The sequence below is a fragment of the Pinus tabuliformis genome, chromosome 2_2, assembly GCF_031772625.1.
Source record: "Pinus tabuliformis cultivar Carrire ecotype Pingquan chromosome 2_2, CPIR1, whole genome shotgun sequence".
Taxonomy (NCBI): Eukaryota; Viridiplantae; Streptophyta; class Pinopsida; order Pinales; family Pinaceae; genus Pinus; species Pinus tabuliformis.
The window spans coordinates 58,768,721-58,796,464 of NC_142300.1; the positions used below are offsets into that span (position 1 = coordinate 58,768,721).

General features: G+C 42.4%; 1 protein-coding gene across 5 annotated transcripts in view; it reads left to right on the forward strand.

Annotated features, from left to right (window-relative positions):
- LOC149191465 (TraB family protein) overlaps positions 1–27,744 on the forward strand; it is a 181,999-nt gene that overhangs the window by 131,110 nt on the left and 23,145 nt on the right. For 2 of the 5 annotated variants that reach the window (XM_089404285.1, XM_089404286.1), the window contains 3 exons: positions 21,239–21,327; positions 21,462–21,536; positions 21,766–21,876. In XM_089404285.1, coding sequence (XP_089260411.1) covers positions 21,239–21,327; positions 21,462–21,536; positions 21,766–21,876 — 275 coding nt within the window. The remainder of the gene's footprint in view (positions 1–21,238; positions 21,328–21,461; positions 21,537–21,765; positions 21,877–27,744) is intronic. The other 3 variants (XM_089404289.1, XM_089404290.1, XM_089404287.1) reach the window with 2 other exon arrangements.

A 27,744-nucleotide genomic window follows, 5' to 3' on the forward strand; every position in this document is an offset into this window, starting at 1 on the left:
CGAGGCTAAGTGGTTTGATGTTGCCTTGAGGTTTACCTTTCTCAGCCTGAGGTGAAATTTCAAGCGCTAACAAAGAGTACAAATCAATCATGAAGAATGATGTCTTGGAAGTGGTTCCTAGACCCAAGGACAAATTTGTGGTCACTTCTCAATGGCTTTACAAAATCAAACATGGAGTTGATGGAAGTGTTGAAAAATATAAAGCCAGGTTCGTTGCTCGAGGCTTCTCTTAAAAGGAAGGAGTGGACTATGACGAGATATTTTCACCGTGTTGTCGCGCGGATTGACACGACAACCCTCGGACCGGGGGCTGTCACTCTTATCCCCGATCCCTCTGTTTAAGCCTGTCTCCCGCGGCTAAGGGGGGTAGTCCCTGTGAGATGATGAGACCAACTGTTGACCATTTGGTTGGGAGACACGAGACACGATATGAAAAGCATTTGATGGATTTGATTAACTTAGCAGACCAGTGCTTTAAGAGATTGTTGTGAAAGCGATTACTTGTTAAATGATATAGAAACATGAACCATGAACAACAATCATCTATCATCAGCTAAATCATAATGCTCAAAACGATATCTGGCAACTGAAAATTTCGAAGAGATAAATGCCTTAAAACACCACGAGAATCGTAAATCATTAACCAGATATCAATTTCGTATCTCGACTTGAAAATTTATATCTCAGCATGAAAAATATAACATGAAAAACCACTGAAACTGGCAAAATAAATTTTCCACAAAATTTTTATTTTTCAATTTTATTTTTTTATTTTTTATTTTTTTATTTATTTTTTATAAATAAAATTAAAAAAAAATATCTAAAATCTAGACAAAGTAAAGTCCTAAATTAAAACATTTAAAAAAATTAAATCAAAATCTAGAAACTAACAGAACCAAAATATGAACATAAAATCAAACTAAAATCTAAAAAAACTAAATACTAAAATCTAAACTAAAACATTTTAATTTTTGATTTTTTTTTATGAATCTATATATATAAAAGAAAAAACGAAACTATAAAAGAATTAAAATCTAAAAACTAAAATACATAAAAAATAAAACAAATTAAAATGTAAATAAAAAAATCTACGCTTTACCATTTTTCATATTACAAAACCCTAACTAAACCACAAAAACTATCACGCTAAGTCTAATATAAAGCCGTAATGAAACTACGCCTATCCAAAAATACTCAAACGAAACTACGCTCGTTATCGTGACAGATAACACAGCGTATCGGAAATGAGAACAGAGACTTACGCTAAATGAATTCACCCGACTGCAAGGAAAATGAAACCCAGACTTACGATGAAATCGAAGGAACAAATACACGCGATGCCTCAGCCGCCGGAGGAAGGAACGTGACCACAACAAAACGCATCCAAAACTGGGCACGAATATTGCGTGGGAACCCTGAGACGCGTGACAGAACTCGAGGTTTAAACGTGCTACAGCCCACGGCTTTTTACGAGTTGATGAACACCTATAACCCTGGTTTATACAAAGAAAATCTCACGCAGGCAAAGGATCATACAAAGGACCTTTCGAATGTTTCCCAAAGGATACGCATTAAATCAAATTCCCAGATTGCAGAACTAAAATGTGATCACAACAGTAAAAGTCGACTTAGTTGTCACCGTGAGTAAATTACGTGAATGAGATCTGAAGCCCACGCAAATATTTTTTAAGAGAAATCGGAATACAATTTAAGATATTACCTGGCCCGATGTAAATATGGTGGCGAAATTTTCAACGGACCTGTGTATACTGGCCCTGGACGCGTTTTCCCCTGCTGCCGGCGTGAATGTATGGTCGATTTTCTGCGTGATGGCCGCTGTTTCGTTTGGAGGATTTCACGCTGGTCGTGGTGACAGTCATATCCAATCTTCACTGCAAGCTGGCTCAGAACTGAGTGTTTCGATTTGGCTTTGATTCGCTGGCTGAGCAGCTTTAGTTTGCTGATCAGACGGATTGAATACGTTCTCTTTTATCCAGCTAGTGTGCTGATGCATGAAATAATGTCCATCACAGTTTTAGCACATGCTTTCACAACCTCAGATCAGAAGTACGTGAACCTGCAAAACCCTAGTCAGATATTCAGAAGAAACCCTAATGAAAACTGCAAAAAAAAAAAAAAAAAACTTGAAACCCTAGATCAGCTAATTAATTTACAGATTTTTGGCCCCTGAAATGCCAGATTTGACAATAATTGCAGTAATGTTTTCAATATATCAGAAATTTTGAACTTCACTGTGAACAGAAAGAAAATCTCTCAATGTAAAACAGAAAAGAAACTTTGAATGATTAACCCAGGGAACAATCAGCTGGGCTCTGCACAGAAAAGCCAGTGGGAGTCGGCTGGTTCAGCCTAGAACTTGGTTCAGCCTAGAACTTCCCCAAACGCCCACAATTTCCTTCAGAAAGGTTTTCCTGCACATCTCAAGCAACCATCAGCAAAGAGAGAGAGAATGATGCTAGATCTCAGGAAATAATGGAGATACCTGCCATTATTTCAGAAACCCTAGCAGCCCTCAAACCCTAGCAGGTGAACAAGATACCTGTGCTCACACTACTCTAAAAACAAGTTATGATTAATGGCTGAAAACTGAAATATGCAGAAAATTAAAGATCTCACAGCAATTCCAAAGAGTAACACCAACACGATTTGGACCCCAAAGTCTTTTTATTAAACAGAAAATCAGATTACAAGAGAGCTTTTCAGTACAGACTCACAGATCAGATGATCTCTAAATGACCCCTAGCACCCTACTTAAAGGAAATGTCTCCAACGGCTAGTTCGAGTGATCCATGCAGAAATGATCTCGACCGTTGATGAGAATCAAGACATCTCTTGATCTCATCCGTCGATTTATTCACTTAAAATATTATTATTTTATTAGTTAGGGTTTTTTGCTTTACTTTTTTAATTTTTTATTACTTTTTATTATTTTATTATTTTTATTCATTTTTTAATTTATTTTAAAATGGATCATCGAACTAAGCCTTCAGAAACATCACCTAGGACCTAGGACTTAGGACTCATGAGGGGATTTAAAACATTTTTCGACCCTCAGGACACATTACATCATGACTTTTACAATTTACATCTTAAGGGAGAAAAACCCCTTTAATACAGACCCTCACAAAACACCCAGCTCTGCGACACAACGATAATCTAGCAGATTAACACACTAGGATTCTCCTAAAGTTCTAATGACAAAATCCATCCCGGCTTTGGGGTCAGGTTTGAAGGAAAACTCTGCCGATCCGTGGATCGGTGAGACGAAAAACCTTCCGGGACGTAGATTATCATCAGAAAGTTAGGTCCACCTAGGCCAATTACATACATGACTCATGATCTGCTTAGATTATTTACAATTCATACATGCAGACTGGGTTTACAACTGAAATGATCAAGCTGCTGATGATGGCAGGATGGCACGGACATGCTGATCAGGTGCTGCTTCTTTCTGTCAAGAAAAACGGGGTGCACTGCATGGGTAGTTGACCAGTAGAGGTCAACACACCGGTTGTTCGATATACCACTATCCGATCTATTATTGCTCTAGTTGCCACTCAAGGATGGAGCCTTCATCAAATGGACGTTAAGATTGCTTTCTTGCATGGCTCGCTAGAGGAAGTCTACTTGGAACAACCTTAGGGGTTTGAAGTACAAGATCGAAGGACACATGTATGCAGGTTGAAGAAAACCCTCTATGGCTTGAAGCAAGCCCCCAAGGCATGGTATGAGAGGATTGATAGCTATCTTATGAAGTTGGGATTCACGAGGAGCTATGCTGATCCCAACCTACACTTTAAGGTTGAAAAGGACATGCCTTTCATTTTTGTCCTTTATGTTGATGATCTCTTTTTGACAGGTGTCGACCCTCTCATTTATCAATGCAAGAGGGAGTTGACTTCCGAGAACAAGATGAAGGACCTAGGATTGATGCACTACTTCCTAGGCCTGGAGATCTAGTAAAATCTAGGCGAGATTTTCCTTTCTCAAGGAAAATACATTGTGAAGCTACTAGAGAGATGTGGGATGGTCGATTGCAAGTTTGTTTATACTCCGATGGAACTCAACTTCAAGAAGCTATGTGGAAGCGTTTTTGGGTCCAAACTGGAAAACCCTTCCGAGTATCGACAACTTGTGGGGGCCTTGATGTTCTTGGTAAACTCCCGTCCAGACATATGCTTCGTTGTGAATACATTGAATCAATTTATGGTTGAGCCTTATCACATACATTGGATTGCTGCTAAGAATTTCTTAAGGTATCTCCATGGCACAATTAACTTTGGGTTGAGATAAACTGCCGGGAATTTGAGTCTACATGGATATGCTGATCTTGATTGGGCTGGCAGTGTGGTGGATCGAAAGATCACATCAAGATGTTTCTTCTCGTTGGGGTCTGCTTCGATTTCGTGGATGCGTAGGAGGCAGAAATCGGTTTCTTTAAGCACTGCCGAGGCCGAATACATTGCAGCTAGTATAGATTGTTGTGAAGTTGATTGGTTGAGGAAGCTCTTCAGTGAGATATTTGAGCACGTGCTGGATACCACTGTGATTTATTGCGACAACCAAAGTGGGATTCGCCTTTCAGAGAATCCCGTGTTCCACGACCGCTCCAAACACTTTGATGTCAGGTACCACTTTATCCAAGATATGTTACAACAGGGAACAATAAGGCTTCAACACATCAGGACCAATGAATAGGTTGCTAACTTCCTCATGAAGCCCTTGGGAAAGGTTAAATTCTTAGACTTCCGAGAGAGACTTGGAGTCGTGGAAGGACCCTCCCATGAGGGTCCTGCTTGAGTTGGACACTGAGGTCTGGGAGCTCTTGGGGGCTTGGGGTACTTCTTGGAGCTATGAGCGACCATAGAGTGAGTGGTTCACCTTCCCCTATAGGTGCGTTGTGTATAGGGTGAGTAGTTCACCTTCCCCTATAGGTACGCTGTGTATAGGGTGAGTGGTTCACCTTCCCTTGTGATACCCCATGAGGTTGACATGTGTACAGAGTGAGTGTTTCACCTTCCCCTATGATACCCCATGATGGTTGACATGTGTGTAGGGTGAGTGGTTCACCTTCCCCTATGATTGATGACACGTGTGTAGGGTGAGTGGTTCACCTTCCCCTACGACTGTTGATATATGTATAGGATGAGTGTTTCACCTTCACCTATGGCATATGAGCAAGATGAGTGGTTCACCTTCTCCTGCGGATGCCCCAACATACATCCTACCCATGAAGTCTAGGACTCATGGGAAGTACCTCTCATCTGGCCAATGAGTTGGGAAAAGAGGATAAGGACCATAGCACTACAGATGGACACATCGTGTACTTCCATACTCCCTATGTCTAGGATGCATGGTGTTCAATAACTTGATCTGGGATCAAGTCTGATTGGGGTTCTGTTGAAATTTCTGAATCTAACACAAAAAATTCTTCCTGCATTATCTGGTTTATTTCACCTACTTTTTTATTTCTTAACAAGTTATTTAACCATATAAATATTGAAAATAAACACAAATGCAGTCTCAACCATCTATAGATCATCAACTGAAATAATAGACAAACACACAAGGGACACCGTTATTTTTGGACAATCGTCTCCCGAAAAGCCCAACTTGGGAAAACTGGTGTAGCAGTTCTAAGGGTTTTATTATTAAGCAACTTTCTTGAGTACAACTAGGGTGCCAAACTGGCTCATCCAATAGAGAAATCAATTTGGCAGTAATATCTCTCTTCGGAAGTAGATATTCAGCAAGTCTGCTCCACAAAAATCTCTTTGATGCTTCTCTGAAGCTTTGCATCAGCCCTCCTGGCATCTGCGTCACTCAAAAACCCCCTACGTTAGCCTTCTGCTGCTCTGCGTTGGCTCTCTGGCATTCTGCGTCACCCATGCAGACCCTGCTAGCCTTTGCGCAGTCACTCTGGCCCTCAGCATGGCTCCTGCCGGCTTTGCGTGGCCTCCTCTGTCTCTGTGCTGGTCCTTAGACACTATCTCTGCCTCTCTGCTATGCACTCATTGCCCCTCGCTGCAACTTAGATCACTTGTTTGATTTCTCTCAACAAACCCCTCTCTAGAAAATTGAACTGACTGATCAATCTTGGTGTATCTCCAACTGACCCTCAAGCCTCCTCTTGTACTTTTTCTGTTGAGCCTTCAACGACCGAGATTAAATCTCTAATCAACGGCTAAGATTAGATTTGGCTTGATCCATGTCATTTAGAACTTTCTCACCGAGTTTTATATTAATACCCATTAATATTTTTAACCCATTAAAAATAATAATTATTTTAATATCTCTCTAACTGGGTGGAATTTCCCCAAACCGTTTCTGGGTCTTGGAGATCTCGTGCTTTAGCCTCTCCACCAAATTTCACAGCTAGAGCACATTTGATGCTACCCCAAATCGACACTCCCTCTTAACAAGGAATGTGCTCTAGTAATGTTCCACCATTTGAACATCACCTTGATCATCCGACACCGGTATCTGTGTTGATGCCTAACCTGCTGCCCAACATTCTCTGTAATACAGCCTCATGCACTACTGCCCTTGGCTTTCGCACTGCCATTGCTACATCCATACTGCAGCTCCCTTTGCATCCGTGGTGTTGGTGGTCCTTCCTCCCAACACTGCATCTGCACTGCAGTTCTCTCTCATCATGCTGCATCGTGTTGTCCATAGCACCACCACTGCTAATCGCTGCATTGTAACTCAGTTACTGAGAAGTAAGTAACTAATCTACCCAATACTGACATCCTTGTCAGGCTACAAGTCCTCATGATGCTGAAGCTCCCTCTGCTGCTATCCTGTGCACCCTCTGCTGCCTCTGCACTGCTGCAACAACTCTGTGCCTCTCGCACTATTGCAAACACCTCTATGCCTTTTTGCATTGCTGCATCCTCTTTTGTGCCTCTCGCATTGCTGCAACCCCCACTGCGCTACCACAGATCCCTGCACTCTAGCACTGTTCTGCGGCTCCATTCGCATCTTGCTTCTATCGACATCCGTCATCCTGTTACTGTCACTCGGGGCTTCCGTAGCTGGATATGATCCAAGAGTTTGGGTACCTCAAAGATCCTACCCCACATCTTCTGTAGTCCTCCTGACTACAACTCGATGTCTCCCCACCTCTTCTCTAGAGGTGCATGAGCACTCATGGCACAATCGTCATCTGTCTTAACTTCTTTCTCCGCCTTAGCCGAAGCTACCTTGGAGTTAGAGCCTCTCCCTTATTCTTCTTCTTGGGACACTGGGTTGCATAATGATCCAACTCCCCACATGGAAACACTTTACCTTGGATATTTCCTTCTTTTTTCTCTTCCCCTGTTGTCCCGTAGATGCCAGAGTTGGATCCTCTTCCTCCTCTTTCTTGATTCGACCTCCTTTGCTACTACTTCCCGCCTTGGTCAGCCGTCTGATCTCTTCTTGGCGAAGAGCTGCTCACATCTCTTCCCATCCCGGAAGATTAGCTCTGCCTAAAATGCTTTGGACAAACGTCTTCCAATCTTTGGAGACTGCATTCAGGGCGGTCCTCACCATGAACTCCTGATCCGGCGTGGCCCCTATGGAAGTAAGTTGGTCCCGAATCTCCTGCAACCTGCTGAGGTATAGATCTATTTTCTCCCCCTTTTGCATCTGATACGACCACAGTTGATTCTCCATTAGCATATTCCTCTGCACAGAAGTGCCTTGATACAATGTTGTCAAGGTATCCCACATCTCCTTTGTCGTATTCTTCTCGGCAATATGCTGAACCACATGATCCTTGAACCCATCAAGGATTATGCACTTTGCCTTGGCCATTGCGTCCTCATACCTTTCGTTATCAGCTGGGTCGAGTGGGATAGCCACGGTTCTCAAGGTGAAGCCCTTGATGCGATGTCTATCCAGAACAGATAGGATCCTAGCCTTCCAGATGACAAAGTTGGATGCCCAGTCCAACCTCTCCTGATCCTTCAGTCCGTTCATTGCCATCTCCACTCTTCTCCTCAACTCCCTCTGACTCTCGACTCCCCTCCTGGAAGTTCTCTCTTAGACTCCCTCTGAGTCTTGATTTCCCTCCTAGAAATCCTCTCCTTGACTCCCTCTGAGTCTCGATTTCCCTCTGGAAATCCTCCTGCCAATTGTCAAACCGCTCCTCTCCGATCTCCTTTTCTCCTGCAACACTGATCTGGATTTCTTGGCTAGAAATTCGCCTAGGTAGCGACTCCCTCTACCTTGGTTCTGTCCCATTAGGTACTGTTTTGCTTTGATAGCAACAACACCCCACTAGCTTTACAATCCACAATCTGCCCACAGCTCCCTAGGTCCCAACAATTGAAGAAACTGAGCCTCTTAGCTTTGCGCAATCCTGACAAGGCTGAATCGCTCCTTTGGCCAACTGTGTTACTCCTACCTGGTTGAGTAGGATGATGTGGCCCTTCGTGAGCCTCTTCTGCCTTGCTATGCCTTTGTGTTGGCCCTCTCTCTAGCTCGAAATGATGACGCAGACCCTCGGTGTCACTACTTCTCTGTTGCCTTCTGCTTAGGAACAACTATGTCTCTCGGGACAGCGATTTCTACTGCAAATTTTCTAATTTCTGCTGGTACCTTCAGTCCTCTTGTGATCTTCAATGCTTTGATACCATGTTGAAATTTCTGAATCTAACACATCAAAAATTCTTCCTGCATTATCTGGTTTATTTCACCTACTTGTTTATTTCTTAACAAGTTATTTAACCATATAAAAATTGAAAATAAACACAAATGCAGTCTCAACCATCTACAGAACTTCAACTGAAAGAATAGACAAGCACACAAGGGACACCGTTATTTTTGGACAATCGTCCCCGGAAAAACCCAACTTGGGAAAACCAGTGCAACAGTTCTGAGGGTTTTATTATTAAGCAACTTTCTTGAGTACAACTAGGGTGCCAAATTGGCTCACCCAACAGAGAAATCAATCTGACAGTAATACCTCTCTTCAGAAGCAGATATTCAGCAAGTCTGCTCCACGAAAATCTCTCCGATGCTTCTCTGAAGCTCTGTGTCAGCCCTTTTGGTCTCTGCGTCACACAGAAGCCCCCTGCGTCAGCCTTCTGCTGCTTTGCGCCGACTCTTTGTCCTTCTGTGTCACCCACGTAGGCCCTGCTAGCCTCTGCGTAGTCACTCTGGCCCTCTGCGTGGTTCCTGTTCGCTCTGTGTAGCCTCCTTTGCCTCTGCGCTAGTCCTTCGGCACTATCTCTACTTCTCTGCTATGCACTCACTACCCCTCGCTGCAACTCAGATCACTTGTTCGATTTCTCTCAGCGAACCTCGCTCTAGAAAATCTAACTCACTGATCAATCTTGGTGTATCTCCAATTGACCCTCAAGCCGCCTCTTATACTTTTTCTGTTGAGTTTTCAACAACCGAGATTAAATCTCTAATCAACGGCTAAGATTAGATTTGGCTTTATCCATGTCATTTAGAACCTTCTCACCCAGTTTTATATTAATACCCATTAATATTTTTATTTTCCTAAGTTTAGACTTAGGAACCCATTAAAAATATTAATTATTTTAATATCTCTCTAACCGGGTGGAATTTCCCCAAACCATTTCTGGGTTTTGTAGATCTCATGTGCTTTAGCCTCTCCACCAAATTTCATGGCTAGAGCACATCCGATGCTACCCCAAATCAATAGGTTCTACCCCTGGATTGACTTTTGTTAGTGGAGAGTGGTAAGGTCTTGCGACTCACTCTTGATCAATTCATCTTTATTATCTATATCAATGTTCAACAAAGTTGAGACGAGATACAAAGATGGTACATGACGACAAGATGGCATGATGATCAATGATGATGGATGGATTGGTAGGTGGAATTCTCCCTAGTTGAGAGGGAGTGTTAAAATTGGCAACCAGGGCCAAATTCCACTTTGAACAACTCATTTGATGGAGATGATTATTGCATTGAATTCCTCTTTTCGAGAGGATCAAAATCGACCTTATCAAATTTGGATAAGGGAAAATATGTTTTTGAGGTCAAGCCCACACGTGCAGATTGTCAAGATCGGCCACATCATCATGTAGGCTCATGAAGCCCATTGGACATGTCACTTCACCCTCAACGACTTGTATAAATATAAGTGACCTCCAACCTCATTTGGCATCTCACTCACTCACACATTCTTCTCTCTCCTTGTCTCATTGGTTCGTACAACTATTGGGCATATCTTCTCACCAACACGTGTGACAAGGAGGAGAAATTTCAGATAGAAGTACAGGGCCGTAAATTTCAGAAGTTGGCTGAAGTTTGATAACATTGACCATCATTGACCAAGGACTGCTTGGCCAAGTTTGACTGTGATTTTGGAGGGTTTGACTCTATTTTATGAGGCCACATTCATTGGCACAAGAATCGAGATTTTTTGGGTTGTTTGACCTACGTTGACCGCAGGGATGACTTCAGGTTGACCAAGTTTAACCTCATATTTTGTGACTCTTTTGGGCTGATTTTGACCACTACTGAAGGCCGAGTTTGAATGCCTTTGACTGAGCTTTAAAGGGGATGTTTTCCTGCTGCGTTGACCCTTTGACTTTTTGGTTAGGGCTGAATTTCACTGCAGATTTGACAGGGATGTTTTGACTTTGATTTGGCAAGTCAATTTTGAGTTTTTGTATTCTCTCTCTGCTGAACATTTGATATAATAAAAAGAAGAATTGATCAAAGGGTTTTCCCCATCTTGGGGTTTTCCTCTGGCATCTGCCGAATCTGGTGTTCTCTTGTCTTGGCTTGTGTTCTACATTTTTTTATTCATGTTCTATCTACAGTTACTGTCAATGTGATTTCTATTGGAAAAATAAATTGGAAATTGTCATTGGGCTACTAAAGGAACATTGAAGTAATTGTGCTAAGCATAGAACATACCATTGTTATCTAAATACTAAAACTAACAGAAAATCCCCCTAGGACTTCACCACCATTCAATTTTTAGAAGAGCAAATGTAGGAATACCAACATTAATAGATTTGGATCTTCATGTTGTAGCTTGTCCAAAGATAACAAAAAAAATGACTTTTGAGCTATAAGATGATGTAAGATATGATTGCCGTATTCTATTAGATGAAAGAGACACAACAACCTACAACAACAATAGTCACCTTAATCGCACACTATACGTTCAACTATTCCCATTGTGTCATGTCTCTTCTCAAAGGCATTAGTCACAGGGTGAAACTACACATTTTTGGCACAATTTTGACTTAGGAGGAGGACCCCACACATAGACTTAGGATCTATGGGGCAATTTCGACTTTATTTAGGAGCTAGTGGAATGTGGGGGCCACCCACATGGGGAATTCGAACTTGGCCATTCAATGTGCTTGGAGGGAAATCAAATGGGTGGATGGAGGGGCCCACATGAGGCTAAGGAGGCCCAAGGTAATAAAAGGAGGATCAACTCTCATTTTCGACCATCTTCTACATTTGCAAACAAACACTCACTTGTACGCTTTGCTGCTTAGCAAGTCTACCAGCTGTTTAGCCACGAATCTCTCACGCGGGAGATTCAACCTCTACTTCGGGGGACCATCCGTGCCCGCCCTAGGGAGGCTGTTCTAACAGGAGTTTCAGGGAGTTAGGGACAACAACACACTTCAGCCATCAGTGCAGAGAGGGAACTGCGTATTCCTGGGCAGCTAGAAAACACGCAGGAGGAGTTGGAGGTCAGCAAGGGGATTCATTGCTTGCTGGGAGATCCGGGAGTTGAGGAGGTAGTATAGAGAAGGCATTTTCGCTGGAGTTTGCAGCCAGCTAGACCAGCGCAGCAGTCAGTTGAATTCCTGGACAGAGGGACTGCGCAGAGGCCATCCAACAACAAATTCGTGGGACTTGGGGAGCAGTTGATCTTGCCCAAGATCCATCCGGGGAGCTTGGAGTTGAATAACACAGGTAAAACTAGCATTTTGGAGGAGTTTGCAGAGGGATTTGTAGGCTGTTCATGAAAGTCGAAATTGGTAGTCGAAGCTAGGGAGAGACCCCAAGGGGGTTGAAAATCCAAAGTCAAAACTAGCTAAATTCCCTTCTAGGTTTTTTTGGGTTTTGTCCAAGGTGTCCGGGGTTAAAAGCACACAATTTTCTGGGCAATTTTTGAGCACCTTCCAGCCAGTCGAAGTTCAGCAGGGCAACAGTTTACTGGGGCAATGCAATGCAGAGTGATGCAGCAGCTGGGCAGCGTTCAGCTCAACTATTTTTCCACCTAGGGTTGGTCTTGCTTGTTCATTGGGACAAGCCCAGGTGCACCATTCCATTTCATATTGTATCTAGCCTGCAGATTTTTAATAATATGGCTCAACAGTTCCTTATTGGCAGCATTTTCATGGATGTTTGATGTGTGTTTTATTTTTTATATGTTGCTGCACAGTTTATTTGCTTAATATCACTTACATTCCTACTTAGGAACATTATAGTGGTATCAGAGCCTAGTTCTTGGCTCAGCTGTGGGGATTGTTCCCTATGAGAGAAGGGGACCAACAAAACATCACCTACCATAGGCAGAGGTACAGGAGCAGAGAAAGGGAGTTTGGAATTATTCCAAATATGGAGGACAGAGGGAAACTAGTGGTCGTAGAAGAGGAAATGATAGAGCCCAAGAGCAGGGAGGAGATGGCTTTCAAAAGCCTCCTGAGGGCCTTGAGTGACTTGGCCAAGGGGCAGAAAGACATGCTAGAGGAGATCAAGTCACAAAACAGAGAAAGGATCACGCCTAGAGGGTTTCTATGTGGAGAAACTTCCGGGGCCTCTCAACCTTTCGATCAGCCTTCAACGGCAGCGCAACGCCCCTCAGTCAGTGTGTCAACTTGGGCTACACTACCTTCTTTTGTGCCAGTAGCACAAATCGAGCCTGCAAGGGAGGAAGATCCTCCTCAGATGGGGGATTACTTCAGAGAGTGGCAGACCATGGATGAAGACTTCAAAGAAGCCCTCTCCTTCAGAGATTACTGCAAGCTCAAGCAGAGTGAGAGGAACAAGGGGTACAGAGGACAAGGGACCCAAAACTATGAGCTGCAAAGAACCATAGGGAGGATGTATTTCCCTACTTTTGATGGAACTGCCAAGTGCACGACCAGGGCTTGGGTTGAAAAGATACTTTCAACTCAACTAGATGATAGAGCAGGAAGCCATTAAGATGGCCATGCTGCACCTAGAGGGGGAAGGCTGTGATTGGTGATTCCATGGCTTGACCACCTTAGGGCATGCCCAGATAGTTTCTTACGAGGACTTCACGCGGAGGGTGGTGGAGTGATTTGATCAGAGGGATCCAGAGGTGCATTTCAAGGAGTTGGCACAACTTCGCCAAACTGGCAACCCAGAGTAGTACTTTTCAGATGTTCTGCGTGTGTCAGTGATGGTCTCGGATCAATCCGAGGAAAGGAGGGTATATACCTTCATTGAGGGCTTGCTTGAGCCCCTACGTGGACTGGTGAAGTCATGCAGGCCCTCCACGCTGCAAGAAGCTGTCTTGTGTGCTAGAGTTATATAGGGGGCCATCCCTAAGACTAGAGCACCATTTCCTGCACAGACCCCTTTCCCACAAAAGGGGCATGAGACTAGACCCCCACCACCGAGGACCACTTAGGGGAGGGGGCAATTAGATGAGGAGACACAGAAGGACCTCCGGAGGAGGAAGCTGTGCTTCACATGTAGAGAGCCATGGGAACCTAGCCATAGGTGCACTGCAGGTAGAGAACACTACATTGAGGTCTTTTCTGATAGTGACCCGGAGGATGAGGTGGAGTAGGATTGTGGTGGGATAGATGGAGAGAGTCCAATAGACAGAGGGCCACCATCTCCACCTCCACAGGGAGGGGCATCCCTTGCCCCAACAGGAAGAGCCCTTGCTTCTTTATGTAGGATTCCATAGTTTTTTACACTGAGGATCAGAGGCACTGTACAGGGACAGAGGGTGTCAGTGTTGGTGCACAGTGGGGCTACCCACAATTTCATAGATGCATAATTGGTCCAGAGGAGGGGCCTCACCACAACAGAGTTGGAGGGTTTCTCAGCCCTCGTGCCATGTGACTGTACCATCCAGTGCATTAGATATGTGTCGTCCTTGACAGTAGTTATGGGGAACTACTCGATGACGGACCACTTCTTTGTGGTCGATGTGCCAGACACCAACGTGGTGATGGGTGTCCATTGGCTATATTCCCTTGGGCGAGTCACGACAGATTGGAGGAAACCAGAGATGAAGTTCATTGGGCCAGATGGAAAACTGGTGGTCTTGAGGGGCATGTAATCTTACCCACCTCAGACAGTTTCGGCCCACAGGTTGGAGGTAGATCTACGACATGGGGACATTGCATGGGTAGTTGAGTTGAGGATCTCAGAGGCTGGGGGATAGGCGCAGCCACCACCAGCAGACATACAGGCTTTACTGGACAGGTATGCAGTAGTGTTTGGGGACATTCCACCAGGGTAGCCACCAAATAGAGGATTTGAGCACACCATTGAGCTGGAGCCGGGTGTACAGGCAATGATCACTACTCCTTATAGGCATCCCAAAGCCTATAAGGACGATATATAGAAGGCCATCCAGGAGCTGCTTGCATTGGGCCATATCAGGCGAAGTTCCAGTCCTTTCGCTTCTTTAGTAGTGCTGGTGAAGAAGAAGGATGGAACCCTTCGGATGTGTATTGAATACCGGGCCCTCAACCGGAAGACTCTTAAGAACCGGTACCCTATTCCCCGCATTGATGAGCTGATGGATGAGCTTAGAGGAGCCAAGCACTTCTCTAAGATTGATCTGCGTTTAGGGTACCACCAAATTAGGGTGAGGGATCAGGACATCCCGAAGACAGCTTTTCGGTGCCACTATGGGCACTTTGAGTTTCTAGTCATGTCGTTTGGGTTGACCAACACTCCAGCCACATTCTAGTCACGCATGAACCATGTCTTCCGAGGACAACTGAGGAGGTTCGTGCTAGTGTTCTTCAATGACATCTTGTTCTATAACCGGACTTAGGAGGAGTACCTCCAACACTTGGAGGAGGTACTGCGCATTCTGGAGGAGCAACAGTTCTATGCCAAGCTCTCCAAGTGCGAGTTTGGGTTGACAAAGATGCTCTACCTATGGCATATCATTGGAGCCAATGGGGTGAAAGTTCACGAGGAGAAGATTCAGGCCATCTGGGATTGGCCAGTACCCCGAGACGTGACTACACTAAGGGGCTTCTTGGGCATTTTGACCAACTTGACCAAAAACAGGGCCTTCGCATGGACTGATGGAGCCTAGATTGCCTTTGATCACCTCAAGGAGGTGATGAGCAGTTGCCCTGTCTTGGCACTTCCCGACTTTTCCCAGCCATTCACGATGGAGTGTGATGCATCTGGGGTAGGAGTTGGAGCAGTATTGTAACAAGAGGGGCATCCCATAGCTTTCGAGAGTTGAAAGCTCCTACCGCATGAGCTGTCATATTCCATATATGACAAGGAGATGCTGGCCATTATGCATGCATTGGCCAAGTTCCGCCAGTACTTGGTGGGCAACCGGTTCCCAGTGAAGACTGATCACAATAGTGTTTGACATTTCATGGGGCAGCAGGGCCTCAACGACAGACAACAAAGATGGGTCAGCAAGGTGCAGGCCTATGATTTCGACATCGAGTATGTGCAGGAGAAGCACAATGTGGTGGTTGATGCTCTATCTCAGAGACCAGCTGGGTTATCTCTCATGAGCATCTGCCAGGATTGGAAGGCTCAGTTATTGGTGTACTCCAAGGACAGGAGGGCATGCGAGGTATTGGAGGGGACACATGCAGATGAGCGTTACTGTGTGATGGATGAGGTCATCTATTACAAGGGGCGCATTTACTTAGTGCCCAACTCGCAGTTGAGGGAGAGGATACTCCAGGAAGCTCATGATTCACCACTGTCCAGACACCAGGGGTTCCGGAAGACTTATATGGCTGTTCGAGAGAGATTCACATGGAAGGGCCTCAAGGAGGACGTGCTGCAGCATGTACGGGAGTGTGAGGCCTGTCAGTGGAACAAGGGGGAGCTGACCCACCCTGTAGGACTACTACAACCACTTCCCATTCCGGAGGGGAAATGGGAAAGTATTTCGATGGATTTCATCACTGGGCTCCCCACAGTACAGGGGAAGGATTGCATATACGTAGTGGTCGATAGGTTGACCAAATTTGCCCACTTCTTCGCCATCCCCACTAGGTACACGGCTGCACAGGTTGCCGAGTTGTTCTTCCGGGAGGTTTTCAGGCTGCATGGGCTCCCCAAGAACATAGTGAGCGACAGAGACAACAGATTCATGGGTGGCTTTTGGCAGGAACTCTTCAGGTTGGTTGGGACGGAGCTCACTCCTAGCACCAGTTATCACCCTCAGACTGATGGCCAGACGGAGAGGGTTAATCAGTGGTTGGAGGGGTACCTGAGGAACTATGTGATAGGTCAGCAGAGGATGTGGATTCGGTGGTTGCATCTGGGTGAGTACTGCTACAACACTATGCACCACATGTCTATTGGTATGACTCCTTTCCATGCCCTTTATGGATATGATGCACTAACTTTTGCTGATATTGTTTTTGGAGACGGCCAGGCCCCAAAGGCCAAAGACTGGGTCCAAGAGAGCCAAGATATCCTTAAGGCTCTCAAGGATAATTTGTTTACAACCCTAAGCAATAAAAACTTTATGCAGACCGACACAGGACAAAGAAGCACTTTGAGGAGGGGACTTAGTATACCTCCTGCTGCAGCCTTACAGGTAGTCTACGCTGAAATAGAAGGGGGCCGAGAAGCTACAACCACGCTTCTATGGGCCCTACCGGGTGACTAGGCGAGTTGGGGAGGTGGCTTATGAGCTGGAGTTGCCTCCAGGGAGTAGAATCCACAATGTGTTTCATGTCTCATGCCTGAAGAAGGTGTTGGGACAAGTGACGACAACAGCTGATCTACCCCTGCTGGATGATGAGGGCCACTTGGTGTTAGAACCAGAGGCCATTTTGGAGAGCAGGGAAAGGAGACTGAGGAGCAGGACCATCAGGGAGTTCTTGGTACGCTTGAAGAACTTGCCGGATGAGGATGCCACCTGGGAAGGTGAACACATATTGAAGCACCCAACGTTGAGGTTGCTTGAGGGCAAGCAACATTTGGGAGGGGATGACTGTCATGTCCCTTCTCAAAGACATTAGTCACAGGGTGCAGCTACACATTTTTGGCACAATTTTGACTTAGGAGGAGGACTCCACACATAGACTTAGGAACTATGGGGCAATTTCGTCTTTATTTAGGAGCTAGTGGAATGTGGGGGCCACCCACTTGGGGAATTCGAACTTGGCCATTCGATGTGCTTGGAGGGAAATCGGATGGGTGGATGTAGGGGCCCACATGAGGCTAAGGAGGCCCAAGGTAATAAAATGAGGATCAACTCTCATTTTCGACCATCTTCTACATTTGCAAACAAACACTCACTTGTATGCTTTGCTGCTTAGCAAGTCTATTGGCTGTTTAGCCATGAATCTCTCTCGAAGGAGATTCAACCTCTACTTCAGGGGACCATCCGTGCCCGTCCTAGGGAGGCTGTTCTAATAAGAGTTTCAGGGAGTCAGGGACAACAACACACTTTAGCCATCAGCACAGAGAGGGAGCTGCGTATTCCTGGGCAGACATAAAACACGTAGGAGGAGTTGGAGGTCAGCAAGGGGATTCATTTCTTGCTGGGAGATCTGGGAGTTGAGGAGGCAGTATAGAGAAGGCATTTTCGCTAGAGTTTGCAGCTAGCTAGTCCAGTGCAGCAGTCAGTTGAATTTCCTGGATAGAGGGACTGCGCAGAGGCCATCCAGCAACAAATTCGTGGGACTTGGGGAGAAGTTGATCTTTCCCAAGAGCCATCCAGGGAGCTTGGAGTTGAATAGAACAGATAAAACCAACATTTTGGAGGAGTTTGTAGAGGGATTTGCATGCTATTTCCTGCAAGTCGAAATTGGCAGTGGAAGCTGGGGAGAGGCTCCAAGGAGGTTGAAAATCCAAAGTCAAAACCAGCTAAATTCCCTTCTGGGTTTTGTCCAAGGAGTCCGGGGTTAAAAGCACACAATTTTTTGGGCAAATTTTGAGCACCTTCCAGCCAGTCGAAGTTCATCAAGGCAACAATTTACTGGGGTAGCGCAATGCAGATTGGTGCAGCAGCTGGGCAGCCTTCAACTCAACTATTTTCCCACCTAGGGTTGGTCTTGCTTGTTCATTGGGACAAGCCCAGGTGCACCATTCCATTTCATATTCTATCTAGCCTGCAAATTTTTAATAATATGGCTCATCAGTTCCTTATTGGGAGCGTTTTCATGGAAGTTTGATGTGTGTTTTATTTTTTATATGTTGTTGCACAGTTTATTTGCTTAATATCATTTACATTCCTACTTTGGAACATTACACATTGTCCAACAATTCCTCGAGTTGCAAAGCTATCCATCAGAAAACTTGACAGTCGTTATGAGTGATAAGGTAGATTGTGGCTCTACAGTATTGCCATTTATTGCTTGTTTGATATATGCTCAAAACATTTTAATGGTTGAACTATATATAGAGGATGAGACCTTCACTTGGTAGAAAACGCACACATATACCCTAACATCTAAAAACCAACCACCAATCAACACATTAGATGATTTCAAGGCTATTGTCCAAAATTGGCTTTACCCATTTGGGTATAAAAATGCTATGTTGGCTTAGTGGTCATACCTTAGATATTTTATTAGGTAGTTCATACAATACTTCATAGTGCTTATTAGTAACTCCCTCAAGCTTGAGGTACAATACCCTAATGATACCCTTTGCATCGAATTTATTTTAGGTTTGTTCCTAACATTAGAAATGACTAGAGGTTTTCCCAATTTCTTCATTAGAGCATGCTTTTCAGCTACCTTCCAAGATGAAAGATAAGTTACCAAAGGCTAATCAATTTGTCAAGCAATCATCACAACTCTATTAGACAAAGGATTTTCCTTACCTTTCTCAACCGCTGTTTGTCATGATCAAGCATTAGGGGAATTTTGAGGTCTAAAATAGGCTTCCTAAGGAAAATAATAGTTAAAATAATAAAATAAGAGGTGAATTTTTAAAGGAAATAAAACTACTTTTATTATTGCATTTTCGGTTTACCTCCTTATAGGTTTATTCAAATGTCAAGTGTAGGTATCCATTGGACGTGGCATTAAATTTTGCATCCAACAAGTACCCACTTTGCATACTCAAAAGTATGCAGAGTGGGTACTCTTTGGATGCAGAATTATCCACATCCAATAGGTGCATACACTTGACACTTGAGTAAATCTATAAGAATATAAGTTGAAAATACAAATAAAAAATGTAATTTTCTTATTTTCCCTCAAAAAATATTTACCCTTGGGGGATGGCATCATCATATTGAATCTTATTAGTTCTTTTAAAGTTGATTTGTTTAGTATATTTTTTTTGTTTTGGGCTCGTTTTTGTCCTCATCTTGAATGTTATTGGTTCTTTTAAAGTTGATTGGTTTGGTACATTTTTTGTTTTGAGGCCCATTTTTTAACTCGAAATTCCCCTAATGTGACAACCAATTCCATCTCTTCTATTAGCCCTACAAAGTAGAAATACTGCTTTTATCACATGCAACTTTGTCATTTCGATGATGAACATCATGCCTTGTAGGATAAACAATTCAAGGCCCTTCTCACTAAACAACATTACTCTAGTGAAGAAGATGACCTTGATGAACAATAAAAGGAGATTGATGTCAACAAGCCCAACTTGTCCAACCATCAGTTGGTCCTCATGCCTAAAGATAATGCTTACAGCAATTGAGAATCTCTCTTCTCAAACAACATTGGGGTTAGGAAGGAACTTAGACAATTGATCATGGTCAATGGCAATGAAAAGAGCCCTAATTTCTCAATAATTGGTCGATCCACTCAAGCTTCCTACCACACAATGTCCTAAACTCTATCATCCTGGATGGGTCATGGAAACATATTATTTAAGCTTGCCACTTGGATGTGTTTTATCACTTTTGTCATTGGATCTTTAATTGACATAGTTCGTTGTGATATTACACCCCTAAATTCTTGTGATATAGTTCTTTGTACTCCCTACCAATATGATCGACCATAGGGTAGTCTACAATGGCTTCCACACAGGTCCTATTGACTGTGCAAAGATGATAAAGCCTACAAACTTACATCATCTTTTGACAATTCCTTGTCATTTGAAGGGATGACTATCGGCCTAGTGAGTGTTTATAATTTATGACTCTTTGTTTCATTTTGATGCATTTGTAACATTCAACTCCATAAATTTCATACATTAGTATGGAGTTGCAATTTCAAGTTGCATGTAGAAACTCCAACATTCATCCTGCTTCAAACAATGGTTTGCTAATGTCATTGACAGATTAGATTGCGTGACATTCCTTAAGAACAAACTTGTTTGTAGTTCCCTGTAGCCCAAGAATTTGGAGCTCAACTCTTGTGCTAAAGTGTTTCAAGTTCAACAACCCCAAGATTATCTTGATTATTCAATGGGACATTCACAATGTTTCTTCTTCCTACTGTTGTAGCTAAACAACATGTTCTACACCTGTTGCTTGCACTCACTTTAAAATATTCTCTTTTCGACCATGTCATAGCATCCACATGGGTCAATGCAACAAACACACTTACATATCCCTTGTGGACTATCCTTTGTTGGAAAGGTTGTCCTATTAGAAGAAATCAGGGATAATTTTCTTTTGTCATAGAGAGAATGAGAAAACTTAGTCCTAGCTCCCAATGGAACAAATATGAACATGTATTATATTTGTTGTATTGTGCTCTTACATGCATTTAATAGAATGTAGAGTGCAAAACATGTACATTTCAACAATCTCCCTTTTGTAGTTGCATTCTTCGTTCATGTGTGAGTATGCACATAGCTGGCTTACTGTGCTCATGTCAAATTTCCCCTTTGCAATTGACATCCATTTTATTAGAATATTACAATGTAAATTTCTTACAAATGTCTTAGGGACTAAAAGAGGTTTTTGTGGTAGTAAAAAGATAACATCATAAGCAAGGGTCAAAAATGGCTTGTCAATCTTAAAATAAACTAACTTATTGCAACAAATTAGATATGCATTGCACTTTTTATGTGTAGTGAAACAAAATCTTTTGAAAATTGCATGGTAAATATTTAAATGGACAATAAGATAGAGCATTTCTTTATTCACTGCTAGGTGGGCAATCTGCACTGGCGCTGCGGCTTCTTTTGGCAGGTTTCTCACAAAAGATTTCTTCCTCTATTGGCACACCTATTGGCGATGAGGTAACTTCTCCATAGATTTCACCTTTCTATTACTCATATACGTTTTCATAGTTGAAGTTTTATATCTCACACATATTTTGGATTTGCAAGTATATTTCATAAAAAAACCAATTTTCAAAGATTTCTTTTGGTAGTTTCGTGCTGCTCGTAAAGCTTCAGAGGAAATAGGAGCTCAAATAGTGTTGGGGGACCGTCCCATTGAAATCACAGTAAGTTTATTTTGTTTAAATCACATCTTGGAATTTATTTTAAGACATGTCTCCCCAGTCCATATTTGATTCACACACATGAAAGTCTCTATAATCAAATCATTATTATGGGAGAAGTTTCTTTACGATGCATATTTATTAATTATTCCAACTTTTAGGACAATTCTTTGCATATGATATAAATTTCGTTGGCCTTTGAAGATTAGTTTATTTGCAACTTGTGTTTCAGCTTGAAAGGGCTTGGAAAGCTCTTAGATGGACTGAACAACTAGGATTCGTCAACACACTTATCCAAGGGACTTTCTTTCATCCTCTTGATGTATCAAAAGGAAATCTTGAGGTCTATCCTCTCCTATATTAAAGCGTCTATACTCATTGGATATCTATTTTCGTTCTTGTAACAAATATGGTTGGTCTTATTTTGTCAAGCATAGTAGATGCATTCACTAGGATTAAAACATCTATAGATTTTTATTTATACATTTCATTGCATTGCTATTCAATTTGGTAGTTTTCATAGCAACAAAAGACCTTGGTAGTGAAACTTAGCATGAACCTAGTATAATCATCAATAGCTCCAAACTTAAAAATCTTGAACTTGTGGGTTATTTACTTTAACATCATAAAAAATATCAATTAGGTAAGTTTCCAAATGATTACTCGATATGACACCCATTAAGTTGTCTATTTTGAATTTTTCTATGATTTATCATTAAGTTGATCTTATTTCTGAAGTCAAGTTCCAATGCTAACATTTTATGTTTCTTTAATATATTTGAAGAATTGATCATGGTCTTATAAATGTTGCAACATCCACTATCTAATCAATACACTTTCCTTATAAATCATTTTTAAGAGATAGATATGACCTAGGATATGTTACCACCTTGTTGACCCAAAGAACTTACGTGGCTAATTATATTCGAAACCAAGTCTTGCCTTCATGTTTTCACATATTCGCCATTTCTTCATGTTACCCCTCGGTTCTGCATTAGGGTGGCCGCATTTTTTCTTCACTAGATTATCCCAACATTTAAGTTGATCTTGTGCATATTTTGAGATGATGTTTGAGCCTAGTGTTCCATGAACAATTGTTCCTTCACCAAGATTGTTGTTGTGTATAATGATAAGCCAAAAGTTGTGAACAATGTATCTTATGTATTTTCACTAGACTATGATTAGTGATTTATGTAAAGAGTTTTCTTTACTTAGGTGGTTTCTCTAGACCTTTGTGGTTTGTCATGGCCTATCCTCTTAGTCCTCATTTCAAGGCTATTCTTGCCCTTATGACTCATTCTTACCATCTCATATAGACCATTTATGAAGTGGGTGTGTGATGGTTTTGGGGTGGATATATTATGACGCATGACTTAGAGTTCCCATAGGTCTTTTTCATTTTACCACTTTGTAAAAGTTGTCCTATTGTATTGTAAAGGTTGTCATATATAGAAGCATGCTTCCCTTTTAGCCTAAGCATGGATATATGTATGTATGTCACTTTGGCCTAGGTGATTGTTTCCCTAGCACTTTTGGGTAATATGAAAGGTATTTGGTACTTGAGATCATGGAAAACACCGCCATGAGGTGCCTATGCATATTTTTATGCTCTTGGATCTTGGAGGTTCCCTTAGTTTAATGTCTTGGATTGTTTGAGATCGGTTTTCATGCTTGATGCCTTGCTGGAGGGTGTCATATCACCTTCTATGAAGCACTCCACCACTTGACACATTTTGGATGTACAAATCATCATTTTTGAGGAACTAGTTGTCCTGTTCACGCCATCAGAGCATATTTCTTAGACATTGGACTTGTTTTGCGCCTCCTCTTCCTTAGAGATGACCACTGGCATGGATCGAGTTGGTTATGCTTGGAGACCTCACTCAGAGTTTGTTGGAGCACTTTTGGGAGAGACGACCACTTATCTTGTCCTACGATTGCCACATGTGTGACTTGGATGACTTTGGATGCTAGCTATTTTCTCATTATGAGGGATTGATCTTGATTGATGGGGTGTGTTGAGCTTATTTCCTTGATTGGAGGAGGGGCATAGGAGCTCTTAACCTATTTTCTTCATCTTTGGTAGAGACATCCTCTATTCAATGAGATTTTGTTCACGTGGCATAACTACTTCACTGTTTATGCATTATATGACCTTGTCTTGATTAGGTAGTTGGAGGATTAAGAGTTTTTTATGAGCTCGTAGGATGTATTTAAGGGTTTATCACTAAGAAAATATTATTGTATTGAGAGGGTTGTTGAGCCTCAAACTCTACATAAGAGGCCCTCCACATACCTTAGCTAGTTGTTGTTGGGATACTTGAGATAACCTTTGTTGAATATCAAGCACGGAGGCTATTTGGTTTCTCATTTCAAGGTTCTATTTGATGTCTTTACAACATTTTGGTTCTTAAATCTTAGATTTTGGTGTGGATTGCTCTACATAGGCAGCGCTAGTGATTTGATATACTGAAGGGTAAAATCTACCACTTGGAAGGAGTTAAGTATGGTAAAACATCATCTCTCCTTTGTTAGCTTAGTCTTTGATAATTGATAGATTGCTTTATTTACCTTACAAATTATGGAAAGATTATCGATTTCAATTTTTAGCGTATAATTAGATTGCTAGTTGAAGGTGAATGTAATATCCCCAATTTTGTGAGCATGGAAGTCACTAGGGAATTTTGCCAATTTTAGTAATACTAATTAAAAAGTGGCAAATATTATTGGAGAAAGGTGGCTAGTATTATTTTATTGGAGAATAGTGGCAAATTATTATTTTATTAAATGGCGGCAAAAGTAACTTAGTGGAAAATTGCCCCCACTAATAAAATAATATTAAAAAAAGAGTCTAGAGGCATGAGGAGAAATTATAAAATGAGGATGGACTCATTATGTGGATTATCTTTTGACTATTACACTTAAAACTTCATCTTCTGTTGGAGCTGTTTAGCGCAAGGGTAGAGTGATGTTTAGCACAGGAATTCCAGGCGGGATTCCACCCCATCTTCGGAGGACTTCGAGTGCCTCCCTAGTTGGGAATTTGGAGAGTCCATTGCTGGGATTTCATAGAGCTTCATTGTTGTTGGGATACTTGAGATAACCTTTGTTGAATATCAAGCACGGAGGCTATTTGGTTTCTCATTTCAAGGTTCTATTTGATGTCTTTACAACATTTTGGTTCTTAAATCTTAGATTTTGGTGTGGATTGCTCTACATAGGCAGCGCTAGTGATTTGATATACTGAAGGGTAAAATCTACCACTTGGAAGGAGTTAAGTATGGTAAAACATCATCTCTCCTTTGTTAGCTTAGTCTTTGATAATTGATAGATTGCTTTATTTACCTTACAAATTATGGAAAGATTATCGATTTCAATTTTTAGCGTATAATTAGATTGCTAGTTGAAGGTGAATGTAATATCCCCAATTTTGTGAGCATGGGAGTCACTACGGAATTTTGCCAATTTTAGTAATACTAATTAAAAAGTGGCAAATATTATTGGAGAAAGGTGGCTAGTATTATTTTATTGGAGAATAGTGGCAAATTATTATTTTATTAAATGGCGGCAAAAGTAACTTAGTGGAAAATTGCCCCCACTAATAAAATAATATTAAAAAAAGAGTCTAGAGGCATGAGGAGAAATTATAAAATGAGGATGGACTCATTCTGTGGATTATCTTTTGACTATTACACTTAAAACTTCATCTTTTGTTGGACCTGTTTAGCGCAAGGGTAGAGTGATGTTTAGCACAGGAATTCCAGGTGGGATTCCGCCCCATCTTCGGAGGACTTCGAGTGCCTCCCTAGTTGGGAATTTGGAGAGTCCATTGCTGGGATTTCATAGAGCTTCATTGACAGCAGTATTCCCAGCTTTGGGTATTCCCTAAGCGTAGAGGCAATTCGAGTTATTCATTGTGGTCCAACATACAACGAGTTGGAGTCTAGGTTATTTGCAGGAGGATTTTCCTAGTTGGAGTTGCAAATTTTGTGGTGATTTTGCAGGGATAGAGAGCAACAAATCTATGGGACGAAATTCTCTTCATTTGGAAGTGCGTAGGGGTTTCTGGCTTAGCCTACGCAAGGAAAGAAGGGAGAAGAATTGTGGAGAGATAAGGGTCAGAGATTGGAGGTATACCTCAAGGGAGAATTTGGCCTGTGGTAGATTTAGCAATAATTTCGTAATATCAAATTGTGGGGCGTTTTTTGGCCAGATTGGGCGATTTGCACTTGTTAGGGGTCACTGGGGGTCGGTGGATTCAGCCCAAACCCTTTCTGGTTTTTTTTGGGTTTGGTGAGAGGAGTCCGGGGTTAATTTCGTAGAATTTTTTGGGCAATATTTATGGCAGAAATCAGTGTTCAAGTTAGTAGCCAACAATAGAAATTATTGGAGAAGGGCGCAGCTCAGTTCTTGTGAAAATTCTATCACTACAACAACTGATTTATTTTACCTACTTATTTGCCAATAAGTTATTTATGAAAAACCCTTCAGTAAACATTAAAATAAACTCTGCTGCAGATATCACACCATAATATAGAAACAAACACATGCACAAGAATCAACACATCAACACAGATATTTTCGACAAATGTCCCCGGAAAACCCAATGCGGGAAAACCGGTGTAGCATAGGAGGATTTTATTATTCAGCAATTCTTCAGTACAACTGGGTGCCAAACTGGCTTACCCAACAGAGAACAAATTCTCTAGCACTTCTCCCAACCTTAGCGTCGGGCTTACTTGCCTCTACACAGTTCCCAAACCTACTGCGTTAGCTCCTGCCTCTCTGGGTCAGCACTGGGCCTCTCTGCATCACCCACGCAAGCCTTCTAGTGACTACGCAGTCTGTTGCCTTTGCATTTGCCTGAGAGGCTCCGCGTTTGCCTCTCCAACCTCTGTGTTGGTGTCTTGGCGCTGATCCCAACTCTTTATTCCATACATGTTGCCTCTTGCTGCTCCCCAGACCACTAGTTCGAATTTCTCAGCTAACCCCGCTCCAGAAATCGAATTGACTGTTGACTGCTACTGCACTGCAACATCATACCCATTTCTGCTACTGAAATGGATTCTTTATCATCCCCATCTTCTCCCTGAAATAATCAAACTTGGTTCTTCCAAGGGCCTTGGTAAGGATGTTTACCACCTGTTCTCCTGTAGGAGTGTAGCTCAACTGTACAACTCCTTGTTGGACATAGTCTCTGACAAAGTGACACCGGATATCAATATGCTTTGACCGATCGTGAAACACTGGATTCTCAGAGAGCTTGATGCAACTCTGATTATCACACATGATCCTGGTCGCCTCCATCTTTCTTCTGAATAGGTTCACAAGCAGTTTTCTAAGCCATATGGCCTCGCACGAAGTTGTGCTTGCGGCCATATATTCTGCCTCTGCTGAGCTCAGAGCCACGAATTTCTATTTCCTATTGCACCAAGAGGTCATTCCTGATCTAATGTTGAAACAGTACCCAAAGGTACTTTTCCAATCCACTGAACTTCCCTTCCAATCTGCATCAGTAAATCCACTTAATTTGATAGCATTATTCCTGGTGTACAAGAGTCCATATTGTATATATCTGAGAACATGTTTTGCTGCTGCCCAATGCGCCCTCTTTGGTTCCACCATGAACTGACTGAGGGTGTTGACAGCGTAACAAATGTCAGGCCTGTTATTGACGAGATACATCAGGGACCCTATGAGTTGTCTGTATAAGGTGGGATCAACATCCTTGTCTTCTGATGCATCAATCTTCTTCCACTTGGTGATCATTGGAGTAGCCATGTGTCTATAGTCCTCCATCCTGAATATCTTCAAGATTTCTGTAACATATCTCCCTTGCCTAAGGAAGATCTCCCCCTTTTGCTGCCAAACTTCCAACCCTAAGAAATAATGCATTCGTCCCAAATCCTTCATATCGAATTTCGTGGCTAGATTCTTCTTGCAGTCCCCGATGAGCCTGGATGATCCTGTCAGAAAGAGATCATCCACATACAATACTAAGATTAGAGGCTCATTCTCTACAACCAGATTGTAGAGATTTGGATTTGTGTCACTCTTGACAAATCCCATCTTCTGCAAGTAGCCATATATTCGACCATACCATGCTCTAGGTGCCTGTTTCAGCTCATACAAGGCTTTCTTCAATATGCATACATGAGACTTCTTCTCATGTGCCTCAAAGCCCTCTAGTTGTTCAATGTATACCTCTTCT